Source organism: Pipistrellus hanaki, assembly GCF_964339955.1.
Source record: "Pipistrellus hanaki genome assembly, chromosome: 1".
In the NCBI taxonomy this organism is placed as follows: domain Eukaryota; kingdom Metazoa; phylum Chordata; class Mammalia; order Chiroptera; family Vespertilionidae; genus Pipistrellus; species Pipistrellus hanaki.
The window spans coordinates 91,778,766-91,794,095 of NC_140503.1; the positions used below are offsets into that span (position 1 = coordinate 91,778,766).

General features: G+C 36.3%; 1 protein-coding gene across 12 annotated transcripts in view; it reads left to right on the top strand.

The window, feature by feature from the left end:
- ZEB1 (zinc finger E-box binding homeobox 1) overlaps nucleotides 1-14,847 on the top strand; it is a 225,142-nt gene extending 210,295 nt beyond the window's left edge. For all 12 annotated transcript variants that reach the window (XM_084875671.1, XM_084875669.1, XM_084875660.1 and 9 more), the window contains 3 exons: nucleotides 7,884-9,694; nucleotides 11,976-12,156; nucleotides 12,297-14,847. In XM_084875671.1, coding sequence (XP_084731797.1) covers nucleotides 7,884-9,694; nucleotides 11,976-12,156; nucleotides 12,297-12,922 — 2,618 coding nt within the window. In that variant the 3' untranslated portion in view covers nucleotides 12,923-14,847. The remainder of the gene's footprint in view (nucleotides 1-7,883; nucleotides 9,695-11,975; nucleotides 12,157-12,296) is intronic.
- Nucleotides 14,848-15,330: the final 483 nt, after the last annotated feature.

Sequence of the window (15,330 nt, forward strand, 5' to 3'; positions counted from 1 at the left end):
AAAAAATATGAGAAGGTGGTGGTGGAGGGGTGGAGAGTGATTAACCAGGGAACTTTATAAAACCCATAGACACAGACAATAGGGTGGTGAAGTGGGGGGAGTGGGTCAATGAGTAAACAAACAAAGGGGACATTTGTAATACTTTCGATAATAAAGGTAAATAAATATTTTAAAAACAAATATAACTATATTTGCATTTCTTCAGAGGATCTATTTGAACAAAAGCTATAGAGAAAACTTAGCACCCCACATTGCACTAGAAAATGTTAGTCTCCCAATTAATTTGATGTGTGATTTTAGATTTAAGTAATTTTAATGAAAATATGTATTAGCTAATAAGTGGGAAATTATTTGCACATGGCTTATTTTGTGGAAATTGTTATATTAGCATTTACATTTTAGAAACATCAACCTACAAAAAGAGTACAGCTAGGTAACTTTATAAGGGGTAGTTTGTGATACCTGTATATTATTTTGAAACTTCAAATGTTCTGGAAGTTTTACTGTATTGCTCATTAGAGGCTAAATAATGTTAAAGGCAAAGGCATCACTTAAAAATTCTCAAACAAAAATTCTTACAAAAACATTTATTTTCACACATTAATGTTTCTGGAAAGTAGAGGTTTTCTTTTGTAGCCTGTCACATGATCCTGTTTCTTACCTTCTGTTTTCATTTCAATAATACTGGAGGTCCAGTGCATGAAACTTGTGCACGGGAGAGGTGTGTGTTCCTCAGGCGAGCCTGCACCCTCTCCAATCTGGGACCCCTCGAAGGATGCCCGTTTAGCTGGGATCGGGACTAACCGGGCAGTCTGACATCCCTCTCACAATCCAGGACTGCTAGCTCCCAACCACTCGCCTGCCTGCCTGCCTGCCTGCCTGCCTGCCTGCCTGATTGCCCCTAACCACTAATGCCTGCTAGCCTGATCACCTCCTAACCACTCCCCTGCCAGCCTTATCAATGCCTAACTGCTTCCCTACCAGCCTGGTCACCCCCAACTGCCCTCCCCTGCAGGCCTGATCACCCATAACTGCCCTCCCCTGCAGGCCTGGTCACCTTTAATTGCCCTCCTCTGCAGGCCTGGTAACACCCAATTGCCCTCCCCTGCAGGCTTGGTTGACCCCAACTGCCCTCCTCTGCCAGCCCAGTCACCCCTAACTGCCCTCCCTTGCTGTTCTGATCGCCCACATCTGCCCTCTCTTGCTGGCCATCTCATGGAGGCCATCTTTGACCACATGGAGGCAGCCATCTTGTGTGTTGGAGTGACAGTCAGTTTGCATATTACTTCTTTATTATATAGTATATTTTTAATAAGCCTCCCTTCTACCAGAGATGATTTGAAGTTGTTGATAGAGTTACAGCTAATTTGGGAGGGCTTTTTCAAATGTGGAAATGGGGAAGAGGAAGGAAAGTAAATCTTAGAGTAAAATTCATGTACAAAGTGAATGTCATATGATCCTGTTGCAGTTGAGTAACAGAATTTATCAGATCTATAGATGATACAAAGCTGGAAGCATGGCTCATACCAAAGATTATAGTACAGATCTGGAAGTTGATATTTAATCACATGATCCTACATTGGTATATTCAACTGTCAATGTCAATCAAGCAGTAAGTAGGGAGCTACTGTATATAGTACCTACAGAAAAATTTTAGGAGTTTGGATGGTCAAGAGCTTTATCTAAGCTAACAATATGCTGCTGCTGTTTAAAAAACTAATGCAGCCCAGCCAGTGTGGCTCATGGTTTGACTTCAGGTTCGGGCACAAGCTTGGGTTTCAGGCAGTAAGAAACCTGCAATCAGTAACCAAGACCAGAGTCCATGAGTAAAAGAATTCTGTTGCTAGGAAAAGCATACTTTTTCCTGATAATTATAGAGAAACTTGTTCTTTGAAGCATCATAAGGAAGAGCAAAATACAATTTATGTCATCCTCAGAAATATACTTAATATGGTAGAAAAGTTGATAGAATTTTATTGTTAAAATAATATTCTTCAACACAATCAAGTGATATTTCACCAAAGTGCAATTAGGAAAAAGCATTCCAAAGGAAAATGTTGAGCAGGGATATTCAGTGTTACCCCAGAACTGGTAACAATTTGCAAGGTAGTTATTACTGGTTCTTTAAATACAGTAATAAGAGGAAGCTTTACAAACTGTTATATATCAAGACAATGTTGTGACAATTTCATTTTATTTTACACAATGTTGGTCTATAGTAGTTTGTAAATTTAAAACAAAAAATGAAAGAAAAAACACAAGTGGTCTTTCATCATAAATCACTGTTTAAAGTATCTAATAATGGATGATTGTATATCCTTCAGTAAACTTTTAAAAGTATTAGGATCATGTTCCTCAATTAGAGTCCCTAAAATTATATTGATTACTGATACCCATAAAATGAGCCCTCTGCAGAGTCCTGTGTTAGCCATCATGTGAGCTCTGCATGTGGGAATTAAGCTGTAAATGGAGCAAGAGGCCACCACACTTCAACTCTGAGGTGAGACAAAATAGCACCTGCACATGGGCTATAATCCTCCCCAGAAAATAACTTGGATTTGTTCCATAGCCTTATATTAATTTTAGCTTGGAAAATTTTTACATCAGATGTAACCAAACACCCATCTCTTAAAAAAAGAAACAACCTTAATATTCATACTACATCTAACTTAGAGCAGCACAACTTACTGATGTCACCTCCAGGGTTTGATAGTTGCAAACACTAATCTAAATTGATAAATTAAGTGATGTACTTTAGCTATACACCATAAAGCTATGAAGTTAGAAAGTAGGGGTTTTCTAACAAACATAGTGACTTTGGCTTTCAAATAATTGTTGTACAGACTTTCTAACAAAAAATATTAGAGTATTCCCAACAATAATGATAACTACCATGTTTCCCTGAAAATAAGACATCCTCTGAAAATAAGACCTAGCACATGGAAAGATAAGACATCCCCTGAAAATAAGACCTAGCGCAACTTTGGGAGAAAAAATTAATATAAGACACTGTCTTATTTTCGGGGAAACAGGGTAACATGTATTGAACACTTAACTATGTAAAGCCACATTCTAGTTATTTGTATTTATTTGTGTGTAGTCCTAACAATAACTCTATGAGGTAATGGAGTTTCTCATGCTGATGAGAAAAATGGAGTCTCAGAGAGCTTAATTAACTTTCCCATAGTCAATTAACTAATGCATCCTGACTTCAAAGCCATTGTCTTTACCCATTGTGCTTCTCTACCTCCCTGTTTGTAAAGATAAGAATAAGCTATATTGTAGATGCTTATTTTCCCAGTGAGCAAGAGAATTAAGAGAGTAAGAGAACAAACATGTAGCTCATCTAAAAATGCTGTCAAATAATTTTAAAATGTTAAAATAGAGAAATGCTAGACCATATCCCTAATTTTACCATTCCTAGAAATATATAACTGATGCATTTTGAGCATTGAATCACATTACAGGCATCCTATTGGAAAGATATTGATAAATTGGAAAATTTCCAGAGGTGAGTTAACAAATGGGTGAGGGTTCTAAAAGCCATGTCCCATGAGTGTTTAAGGATGTACATAGGACAACTCTTTATCAGTTTGAAAGTATGGCTTGTAGAAGAAAAATTGGACTTGTTCTGTGTGACATTAGAAGGGCAAACTAGCACAGGGAAGTAAATAGGCATCATATCAAAATGACTGAACCTGTATCTCAGTAGAATGCTTCTTAAAAGAATCACTAACATTTAGTGAGAGCACCCTAAGTTTCACTGTATTATCTATAATAAAGCCTATGAGGCACTTGCATGTGACATCATCACAAGATGGCCATCACAAGATGGCCACATGCATAGTGGAGGCGCGGCCCAGCAGCTGCTCCACACAATGAGGCCTGGGAGTCCCGCAGCTCTGCACAGCGTGGAGGAGGCCAGTCCTGGTGTCTCCGCCACCTCGCACAGAGGAGGCAGGTCCCGGCAGAGGAGGCGGGTCATGAAAGGGGAGGGCAGTTGTGGGCAATTAGGCTGGCAGTGGAGCAGTTAGGCATCAATCAGGCTAGCAAGGGAGCAGTTAAGGGCAATCAGGCAGGCAAGCAGGCGAGTGGTTAGGAGCCAGTGGTCCCAGATTTTGAGAGGGATGTTCAACCCCTGTGGGATTGGGCCTAAACCAGCCATTGGACATTCCCTGAGGGGTCCCAGATTGGAGAGGGTGCAGAGTGGGTTGAGGGACACTCTACCTGCTCACCCTGTGCACAAATGTTGTGCACCAAGCCATTAGTCTTATCTATCTATCTATCTATCTATCTATAAAAGGCTAAGTGACCATCTGTCTGACTGACCAGCCAGTACATATGATGCGCACTGGCAATTTAAAAATAAATGTTGACTTATGCATGCGCGATACATATAAACTCTCACTGGTGCCAATCACACGCATGTGTTTCGATCTGTCATTGTCAACTGTGAATTTGATTGTTCTTGTTGACATTCAATGTGAACCACATTGTGATTTATTTATCGTCCATCCCACCGACCAACTGGACAGTACATATGATGGCGCACTGGCAATTTAAAAATAAATACTGACACATACATGTTACATATAAAGTTCTCACTGGTGCCAATCGCATGGGTGTTTTAATTTTATAATACTACTAGTAGCCTGGTGCATGAATTCATGCACATTGAAAGGAAATTAATTAGAAGAAAGATTTGTGTGGTAATTACATTAATGTAAAAAAATTACATGTCAAAATAGTATATATGATGTAGTATTATAAAATTAAAATACAAAATATTTTAATATCACTATTCACCCTTTCTCCATAATAGAAGTGTCAGAGATGAAAGAAAACCAGTAAAATGTATATGAAAATAATATATAAATTGATTAATTAATAAACAATTACAACATGATATAAAAACAAGGACATTATATAAAAATGACAAAAAACAACATTGATGAAAACAATGATTGATAAATTGATTAATAAATAACAACATGATATAACAACAAAGACATGATATAAAAACAAAAACATGATATAAAAACAACTTTGTTCAAAACAATGACTGATAAGTTGATTAAGCTTATTCTAATATCTTCCTGCACAACACATTAAGAGTATAAACACTTTCAGAGTGCTTGACTAATTTCCTTTGTGATGAAGTATTTACAACTTTAACTTTTTTTAATTTAATTTTATTGTTTAAAGTATTACAAATAGTAGTAGATATGTCTCCATTTTTCCCCATTGACCTCCCCCCAGCCTCTCCTCACCCCTGGTATATTCACACACACATACACACACACACACACACACACACACACACACACACCCTAGTGTCTTGTGTACCTTAGTTATGCTTATATGCATGCATACAAATCCTTTGGTTGATATCTTACCACCCCCTCCCCCCAAAAAAGCACTCCCCTGCAAAGAAGCATTGAACAGACTGTCAAACTACAGTGGGAAGGCAGGGGAGGGTACAACTTTAATGTCACATGCTCTTTGAACTTGAGAGAAAGCAACATATAACTGACCATGTCCTGAAACAGGTTTAGGTAGGAATATTCCAACTCTGTCTAGAGTTTGTCCTTGTGATTTGTTAATAGTCATCGCAAATGCTGGCATCACGGGAAACTGTCTTCGAATTAATTTAAATGGGAGCTCAGTGTCAGATGGGGACAAATCAGTTCTTGGAATCAGAACAATCTCTCCTTCTGCAGATCCTGTTAAAACTTCAGCTTTGATTATGTTAGCTTGCAATCTTTTGATAATAAATCTAGTACCATTACAAAGACCCCATTTACTGTTAAGATTTCTCAGTAGCATGATGATCGCACCAACTTTCAATTTTAATTTATGACACAGAATTCTCAAAGGAGTAATATTAAGAAATTCAATGGGAAATTTTTCCTTGTGCAAGTCAATGTTTATTTTTAAATTGCCAGTGCATGTCATATGTACCATTTGGTTAAATGGACATATGGTTGGTCACTTATCCTTTTATAAATATAGATATTATATATACTATTTTGACGTGTAATTTTTGCAGTAACGTAATTACCACATGAACCTTTCTTCTAATTAATTTTATTTCAATGTGCACAAATCCATACACCAGGCCACTAGTATAATTATAATAAGCCAGTGATGGTATATCTACATTTATTTACACACCAAAACACTGAGGCTTGGAAAGGTTAAGAAAATAGTATGTGGCAGACCTAGGATCTGAACCCAAATCCATGGGCCTCAGCAAGACCAAACTGGACTGTCTTCAGTTGCCTAGCAGCAGTAACCTCCTCTTACTAAAGGAGTTTCAGCAGAGAATATCCAATGTCAGGTATATATAAAATGAAGCCCCCATTGAGAAGAAGGTTGTACTAGGGGATTTCTAGGCTGCTTTTCAATTCTGATATCAGATTCTTTAAGTAATCAAATTTTTGAGCAAACACAACTCACTTTTTTAAAAACTTGACAAATTAAAATCATATAGCTAGGAGAGGTTATTTTTACTTTCTAACTGCCTTTATTTTAATTCTTTTAAAAAGGGGAGAGAGCCAAAACCGGTTTGGCTCAGTGGATAGAGCATCTGCCTGCGGACTGGAAGGTCCCAGGTTCGATTCCGGTTAAGGGCATGCACCTTGGTTGCGGTCACATCCCCAGTAGGGGGTGTGCAAGAGGCAGCTGATCGATGATTCTCTCTCATCGATGTTTCTAACTCTCTATCCTTCTCCCTTCCTCTATGTAAAAAAATCAATAAAATATATTTTAAAAAATAAAATAAAATAAAATAAACAGGAGGGAGAGAAGAGCTTTACTTTGATATTGAGTGGGTAAATCAGCACCACCACATTTCATAATTCAATAGTTAGCTATTCATTAATCTTTTTTTAAAAAGGTTTAGTATGCATCTGTGTGACCTGCACTGTAATAGGTGCAATGTATAAAATGGCACACAAAACCCAGAGGTTTCTGTCTTATTTCTGAAACTGGTAGTCTGTAGCCTTTAACTTATAAATTAATGAACTATAACTATAAATTAATATGTGAAAAATTAGGGTTGTATGAAATAGTCCACTTAGCTCAAATTTTCTACTAAAGTATCCCTAACAGCTAAGAAGAATAAACACCTGTACTCATGGAAGGTCTAGGGAAACAACTTAAAAGGAGGCCTCTACCAGTTGCATTTGTGCAACACAGTATAATTAATTTGTGTGTTAATATACAAATATTTTAAGTTACCATAACCACTGTCACTAAAATTGAAATCCAAGTTGCTTTGCATACCCACCAGAACATTGCCTTTTATCTCCGGGAGTACATACATCCCAGTTTAATAAGTTACAGCTTATAGAAGAACCTTATACAATATTAATAGTTTTATTCTCATTGAGAAAGATCTTTTCAATGAAACCTTATAGATATAGGAAAGAGATATTTACATGATTCATTCATAGATATTCATACTTGTTAAGTTCTATGGGATATTTCATTTACTTTTCTTTCCTCTAATAGTTTATCCTACAGATGGTTAAGTAGATTGAAATATAGAAAATTACAGTGGTGAGACAGAATAAGAACAAAATACTTAGAAGAATAGGTTGTGATATATTTTTGGTACTTGAGAATGCTTTGAAGTTTTAAAGGTTAGCAGAAATATTACACACATATGCAGAGAAAATACTCTTATTGATTAGCACACGTAGGTCAGACTAAAGTTTTACTAGTGTTGATAACATTTATGTGGATTTTTAACTTGAAATGATTTTAAATAAAATTGTACCACAAGCATACATGTAAACTCTTTTAAATGATTATGTTTGTTTTAGGGGAAATGTGTAAACATAAAAATTTATAAATATATATTTTTTGTTATTGTTTAGGAGAGAAGCCATATGAATGCCCAAACTGCAAGAAACGTTTTTCTCATTCTGGTTCCTATAGCTCACACATAAGCAGTAAGAAATGTATCAGCTTGATGCCTGTGAATGGGCGACCAAGAACAGGACTCAAAGCATCTCAGTGTTCCTCGCCATCTCTTTCAGCATCACCAGGCAGTCCTACACGACCACAAATACGGCAAAAGATAGAGAATAAACCCCTTCAAGAACAACTTTCTGTAAACCAAATTAAAACTGAACCTGTGGATTATGAATTCAAACCCATAGTGGTTGCTTCAGGAATCAATTGTTCAACCCCTTTACAAAATGGGGTGTTTAGTGGTGGTGGCCCATTACAGGCAACCAGTTCTCCTCAGGGTGTGGTGCAAGCTGTTGTTCTGCCAACAGTTGGTTTGGTGTCTCCCATAAGTATCAATTTAAGTGATATTCAGAATGTACTGAAAGTGGCAGTAGATGGTAATGTAATTAGGCAAGTTTTGGAGAATAATCAAGCCAATCTTGTATCCAAAGAACAAGAAACAATCAGTGCTTCATCCATACAGCAAGGTGGCCATTCTGTTATTTCAGCCATCAGTCTTCCTTTGGTTGATCAAGATGGGACAACCAAAATTATCATTAACTACAGTCTTGAGCAGCCTAGCCAACTTCAAGTTGTTCCTCAAAATTTAAAAAAAGAAAATCCAGTCCCAACAAACAGTTGTAAAAGTGAAAAGTCACCAGAAGATCTTACTGTTAAATCTGAGAAGGACAAAAGCTTTGAAGGAGGGGTAAACGATAGCACTTGCCTTCTGTGTGACGATTGTCCAGGAGATATTAATGCACTTCCAGAATTAAAGCACTATAACCTAAAGCAGCCTGCTCAGCCTCCTCCGCTCCCTGCACCGGAAGCTGAGAAGCCGGAATCTTCTGCTTCATCAGGTTCTGGAGATGGCAATTTGTCTCCCAGTCAGCCACCGTTAAAGAACCTCTTGTCTCTTCTAAAAGCATATTATGCTTTGAATGCACAACCAAGTGCAGAAGAGCTCTCAAAGATTGCTGATTCAGTAAACCTACCACTGGATGTAGTAAAAAAGTGGTTTGAAAAGATGCAAGCTGGACAGATTTCGGTGCAGTCTTCTGAACCATCTTCTCCAGAACCAGGCAAACTAAATGACTCTGCAAAGAACAATGATCATCCTCAGTCTACAAGTGCAAATGAATCTAACGACAGCATAACAAATCTACAAAGTCCTCTGAAGATAACTAACTCTCCAGTTTTACCAGTGGGTTCAACCGTCAATGGTTCCAGAAGTATCACATCCTCCCCATCACCTCTAAACCTTTCTTCATCCAGAAATACACAGGGTTACTTGTACACAGCAGAAGGTGCACAAGAAGAGCCACAAGTAGAACCTCTTGATCTTTCACTACCAAAGCAACAGGGAGAATTATTGGAAAGGTCAACTATCACTAGTGTTTACCACAACAGTGTTTATTCTGTCCAGGAAGAACCCTTGAACTTGTCTTGTGCAAAAAAGGAGCCAGAAAAGGACAGTTGTGTTACAGACTCAGTACCAGTTGTAAACGTAATCCCACCAAGTGCCAACCCCATAAATATTGCTATACCTACAGTTACTGCCCAGTTACCCACAATCGTGGCCATTGCTGACCAGAACAGTGTTCCATGCTTAAGAGCACTAGCTGCCAATAAGCAGACTATTCTGATTCCCCAGGTGGCTTACACATACTCTACTACAGTCAGCTCTGCAGTCCAGGAACCACCCTTGAAAGTGATCCAGCCAAATGGAAATCAGGTAAAAATAAATAAATAAATAAAAATAAAACCTCCTATCCCAAACCTGTTTAGTAAAATGCTAGTTTGATTTATTTATTTTTAAATTTATTTAGCAATATTACAAATTTATTTTAATAAGAAGCAGTCAAAATTTTGGAAAATGTAATATTTTTCTAACATTTAAGTGGGAAATTTTAAGCTTAGAAATATTGTACATTTTGCCCTGACCGGTTTGGTTCAATGGATAGAGCATCTGGCCATGGACTGAAGGGTCCCGGGTTCAATTCCGGTCTAGGGCATGTACCTTGGTTGCAGGCTCAATCCCCAGTGGGGGTATGCAGGAGGCAGCTGATCGATGTTTCTCTCGCATCGATGTTTCTGGCTTTCTATCTCTTCCATTCCTCTCTGTAAAATGTCAATAAAAATATATTTTAAAAAAGAAATATTGTACATTTTGGAAATGAACAAAAAGAAACTGGAAAATGAATTTTTATAGAGCCATGCAGGTTGCTACAAACTGTCACTTTTAAAAGCAAATAGATGAATTTTTGCTTTAACTTAAAGCATAATGCCTTTGTTGTTTCCTAATCCAAGGTATAGTTATCAACTAAAGTTTAAAGTGTTAGTCTACTGTGAAAAATGGTTGGTAAGTCTCAGCTAAAGTCTTAACTGTTTGAAGCTAGAAACAGAAAAAGAAAGATTGGAATACTAACTAATTGGATTTCTCTTTTTATAATTATTTCTGCCTTTTTATAATGATTAATGACCATAATTTATTATGGTCATTAATAAATTAAAATATGTTCACATACACAGACATTCCACAACAAGCAAACTTAGCTGTCACTTTTTATGTGTTAGTAACTCTGTCTCAAAAGGCTTTAATTAAACAGAATTAAGTATATTAAGAACTCAGCTAGTAAATTTACTGATCACTTTATGAGCTGTGATAAAACAATGTTAAGTTATATAATAATTAATATATATGAGAAAATATGATTGTGAATCATTATATGCATTTTTCTTTTTAACTTTCTCCCAAAATTCATGACAGTTCTGGGTAGAAATATTATGTGTGATTGTGATATATATCATTGTCCAGGCTTTTGTTTTCACTAACATATCTCTCCATTTTTTCCCATAATTTTTTTTATTGAATAAAATGATTCATCCTTTTTCAAAACATGTTCAAATGTGTTTAATATTCTCTCCCACCCCACTTAAATATTGCTACCAGTTGGGTTTCCTGCAATTTGTGATGACTCAAAAAACTTTTCATATGACCAGTAAATTCATCTAAATTTTTAGTGTATAGAACATAATGCACACCTTTTAATAATAGATGGGGAACCACTAACATTTCCGTTATGACTAGATCAAGAAGCAGTGAAAGTGAAGCCAACGTACTTAGCACTCACTGGCAGCTCAGAAATGTCCCAGACAGATGACTACTCCTCTCTTAACTTACAAAGCTGTAAGAAATGCTGTGGAAAGCCTTTAAACTTTTAGAAAATTTGTGGGTTTAGAGGTAACAGAATGGAAGACATTAGAATAAGACACAAAAGGATCTTAGGGGACCAAATATTCTACAAGATCCCTGTAGGATTATCCTACCAACTCAAGGACCTCCTGCACAAAATTATCTCCCTGAGACTGCCTGGAATGTTTCTACTACACAGAAATTCCAAAGATTCATTTTGACTAACAAGTATTCTTGTTTAAAAATATCCCTGCATTGTTTTTCCTCTTGGTCCTTAGAAAATGATAGAGTAAAATTCTCTTTTCAAGGAGACCATAGAAGTTAGTTCACAGGACTCTGAAGCTATAAAAGGTACAGTTTGAAGACCACTTTTAAACATATAATCTTAGTTTTTGCTTAGTGAAACCCAGAATGAAAAGATGAAAGTAAAGGATGCAGTTAGATATTAGTGATTATTTAACAAACTCAAAGTTAAAATTTCTCATGAAGTAATGATTCACAGGGAACTAAGTAAATTTTGTTACCATACATTTTTCATTTTTTCTTTTTGGTGTCCTTTTATTTCTGTGTCAGTTAACCTAACCATGTGCTTTTGTTACAGTTGTGACTATATTGCCCCCAACTTCATTTTCATCTACATCAGCCCCCACCTCTCATCTAACCCCACTGATGGAGCCCATTTGCAGTGATAAACAGTGTGCTTGCTTTGATCTAGCTTTGAAAGTATAAATCAAAGTAGTTCTTTAACCTACACTTTTATTTATGTCTCTTGTATCTTTTAAATTTAAATTAAGTTTTCTTATTCCTTTTCTATCTTTAGGATGAAAGGCAAGACACTAGCTCCGAAGGGGTATCAAATGTAGAGGATCAGAATGACTCTGATTCTACACCACCCAAAAAGAAAATGCGGAAGACAGAAAATGGAATGTATGCTTGTGATTTGTGTGATAAGATATTCCAGAAGAGTAGCTCATTATTGAGACATAAATATGAACACACAGGTATGCTGATGAACCTAACACTTTTTTTTTTTAATGAGCCTATAAACTTTTTCACAATCTGAAGTGCCTTGAAATGCTTTGTAAGGATTTTATTTGCTTAAAACCACCATTCTATTTCATAGCTGTCTTATGTTTTGCAGGTAAAAGACCCCATGAGTGTGGAATCTGTAAAAAGGCATTTAAACACAAACATCATTTGATTGAACACATGCGATTACATTCTGGAGAAAAGCCCTATCAATGTGACAAATGTGGAAAGCGTTTCTCACACTCTGGGTCTTATTCTCAACACATGAATCATCGCTACTCCTATTGCAAGAGAGAAGCAGAGGAACGTGATGGCACTGAGCAGGAAGAAGCAGGCGCTGAGGTCCTAACAAGTGAGCATGTTGGTGCAAGGGCATCTCCCTCACAGGTCGACTCAGATGAGAGAGAGAGTTTGACTAGGGAAGAGGATGAAGACAGTGAAAAAGAGGAAGAGGAGGAAGAGGATAAAGAGATGGAAGAACTGCAGGAAGAAAAAGAATGTGAAAAACCACAAGTAGATGAAGAGGAGGAAGAGGAAGTAGAGGAGGAGGAGGAAGAGGAAGAGGAGGAGGAAGTAGAGATGGAAGAGGAGGAAGAAGAGGCAGAGAATGAGGGAGAAGAAGCAAAAACTGAAGGTGCCATGAAGGATGATGGAGCTGTAAATCAAGTGAGCAGCTTAGAACAAAAAGTAAGTGAGGATAGTGAGCAAGTGTCTGAAGAAAAAACAAATGAAGCCTAATAGTTTTTCTAGAAGGAAAATAAATTCTAATTGGTAATGAAGTTTGTTCTATATTATACATGCTTTTCATGGAAACACAGTAACCTGAATACTGTGATTTCTGTTCACTACTGTGTAAAGTAAAAATTAAAAAAAATACAAAATACAAAAAAAAAAGAAAAAAAAAACACACACAAAAAAAAATCCAGGTGTGCCTGAACCTCAAACCTAGTAATTTTTCGTGCATTTTTCAAAGTTAGGGACAAGTTTGAAACGTGAAGCAGATTAGAAAACTTTAATGACTCAGAAAGCAAAGATGTTAACAGGTTAAAGAAAACTGATTAAACATCTAGTACTGTTTCATTTTATCAGTATTAATTATCACTCTTATGTTGGTTTATTCTTAAGCTGTACAATTGGGAGAAATTTTATAATTTTTTATTGGTAAACATATGCTGAATCCACTTCAGTATTTTATTATGTTTTTTTTTTTTATGTGAGAACTTCTGCACTACAAAATCCCCTTCATAAAGAAGTATAATGTAGTTCCAAATTGTGCTAACTACCTTTTATAAATTCAATCTCAAAGGTAGTACTTTCTAATATTTAGATGTCAGAGTAGAGTGTATTCTCATTTAAAGTGTATTGTTAGCCTTAAGAAAGCAGCCAGTAGAAGGACAGAAGTTTCTTACTCGTGTGGTTTAAAATAGAATTCAAAAGATTGTCATTGGGTTCTGATTGCAGGGACTAACAGTGTTAATACCGGTAAGGACAGCAGAGTCTTCACAATCAGTGTTTGTAATTGTGTTTGAGTATGTGGTAACAAATATGAAGGATATGATATGAAGCTTTGTATCTCCTTTGGCCTTAAGCAAGACCTGTGTGCTGTAAGTGCCATTTATCAGTATTTTTAAGGCTCTAACCCGCCTTCATTTAACGTGTGGCCTACAATAACTAGCATTTGTTGATTTGTTTGTTTTACCAAAATTCCAAAATAAAACTTAACCACTGACTGTCAGAGAAACTGAAACACTGGGACATTTCATCTTTTAATTCCTCAGTATCCATTTTGTGTTAATTGACTTTCAGAATTTCTCTACAGAAATGAAAGGGAAATTTTCTAATCTGCTTAATCCATGTACTTGCATTTCTGACATGGACATGCCATTGTTATTTGTCTCATAACTGTTTCCAAATGTTAGTTATTATGGACCCAGTTTATTAACAACATTAGCTGATTTTTACTTATCAGTATTATTTCATTTCTTTTAGTTTATAGATCTGTGCAACATTTTTGTACTGTATGTCTTCAAATTTGGCAGTATTAATACCCTTCTTACTGACATATGTACTTTTAGTTTTAGAAAACTTTTATATTTATGTGTCTTATTTTTATATTTCTTTATTTATTACACAGTGTAGTGTATAATACTGTAGTTTGTATTAATACAATAATATATTTTAGTATGAAAATTTGGAAAGTTGATAAGATTTAAAGTAGAGATGCAATTGGTTCTCTTGCATTGAGATTTGATTTAACAGTGTTATGTTAACATTTATACTTGCCTTGGGACTGTAGAAAAGAATTTAAATGAGAATGTATTAGTTTTACAACTACAATCAAGTCATTTTACCTTTACCCAGGTTTTAATATAAAACTCTTAAATTTTGAAATTCACTGTGTGACTAATAGCATGATGCTCTGCAGTTTTATTAAGAGATAGCCTAACCATAAAACTCATTTTCTTAGTAAGCCAAATTAGGATAACCTTCTATAAACAGTGTTGGGAACAATGTTTAACATTTTGTGCCAATTTGTTCCTGTATTCATGTATGTAAGTTACAAAATCTGACTCTTCATTTTTAAGTTCCTTGTTACACCATGATCATTTTCTAGTTTTTTACCAGACTCCCCATCTCACAATAAAATGCATCAACAAGCCTGACCTGCTGTCATCTTTTAATCCTTATCATGATTTTCTTTATAAAACTCCGTGAAATGGGGTATTACACTGTCATTCTGCACTTGGTTTATGTTTGGCTGACAAACTAACTGTTTTATACATTCAACCCTAACTTAGAGATGTTCTTGGGGCTCTTTCTGGGAAAGTCAGAATTGGCATCTAAGGCCTCCCTCTTCCTGAAATCCTGAACTTTTTATCCCGTGACTCCCCATCCTCCAGGTCACTGCACGGAAGCCTGAGTTAGGATGCCTTCCTCTGTGCTCCCACAGCTCCTTTTACCTTTTTATAATAGCTCTGAGGCAGCTGTTCATATTCTTCCCTCAGGAACAGAGGCCATGTCTACCATAGTTACTCTCACCTCTTCTGTGCCGGGCAGAGTGCTTGGCACCAGTAAGTACAACATTGAATGAAAATATAATTTGCATGTTAACATAGCTCAGCTATGTTTACACTATTCTGCTTCTA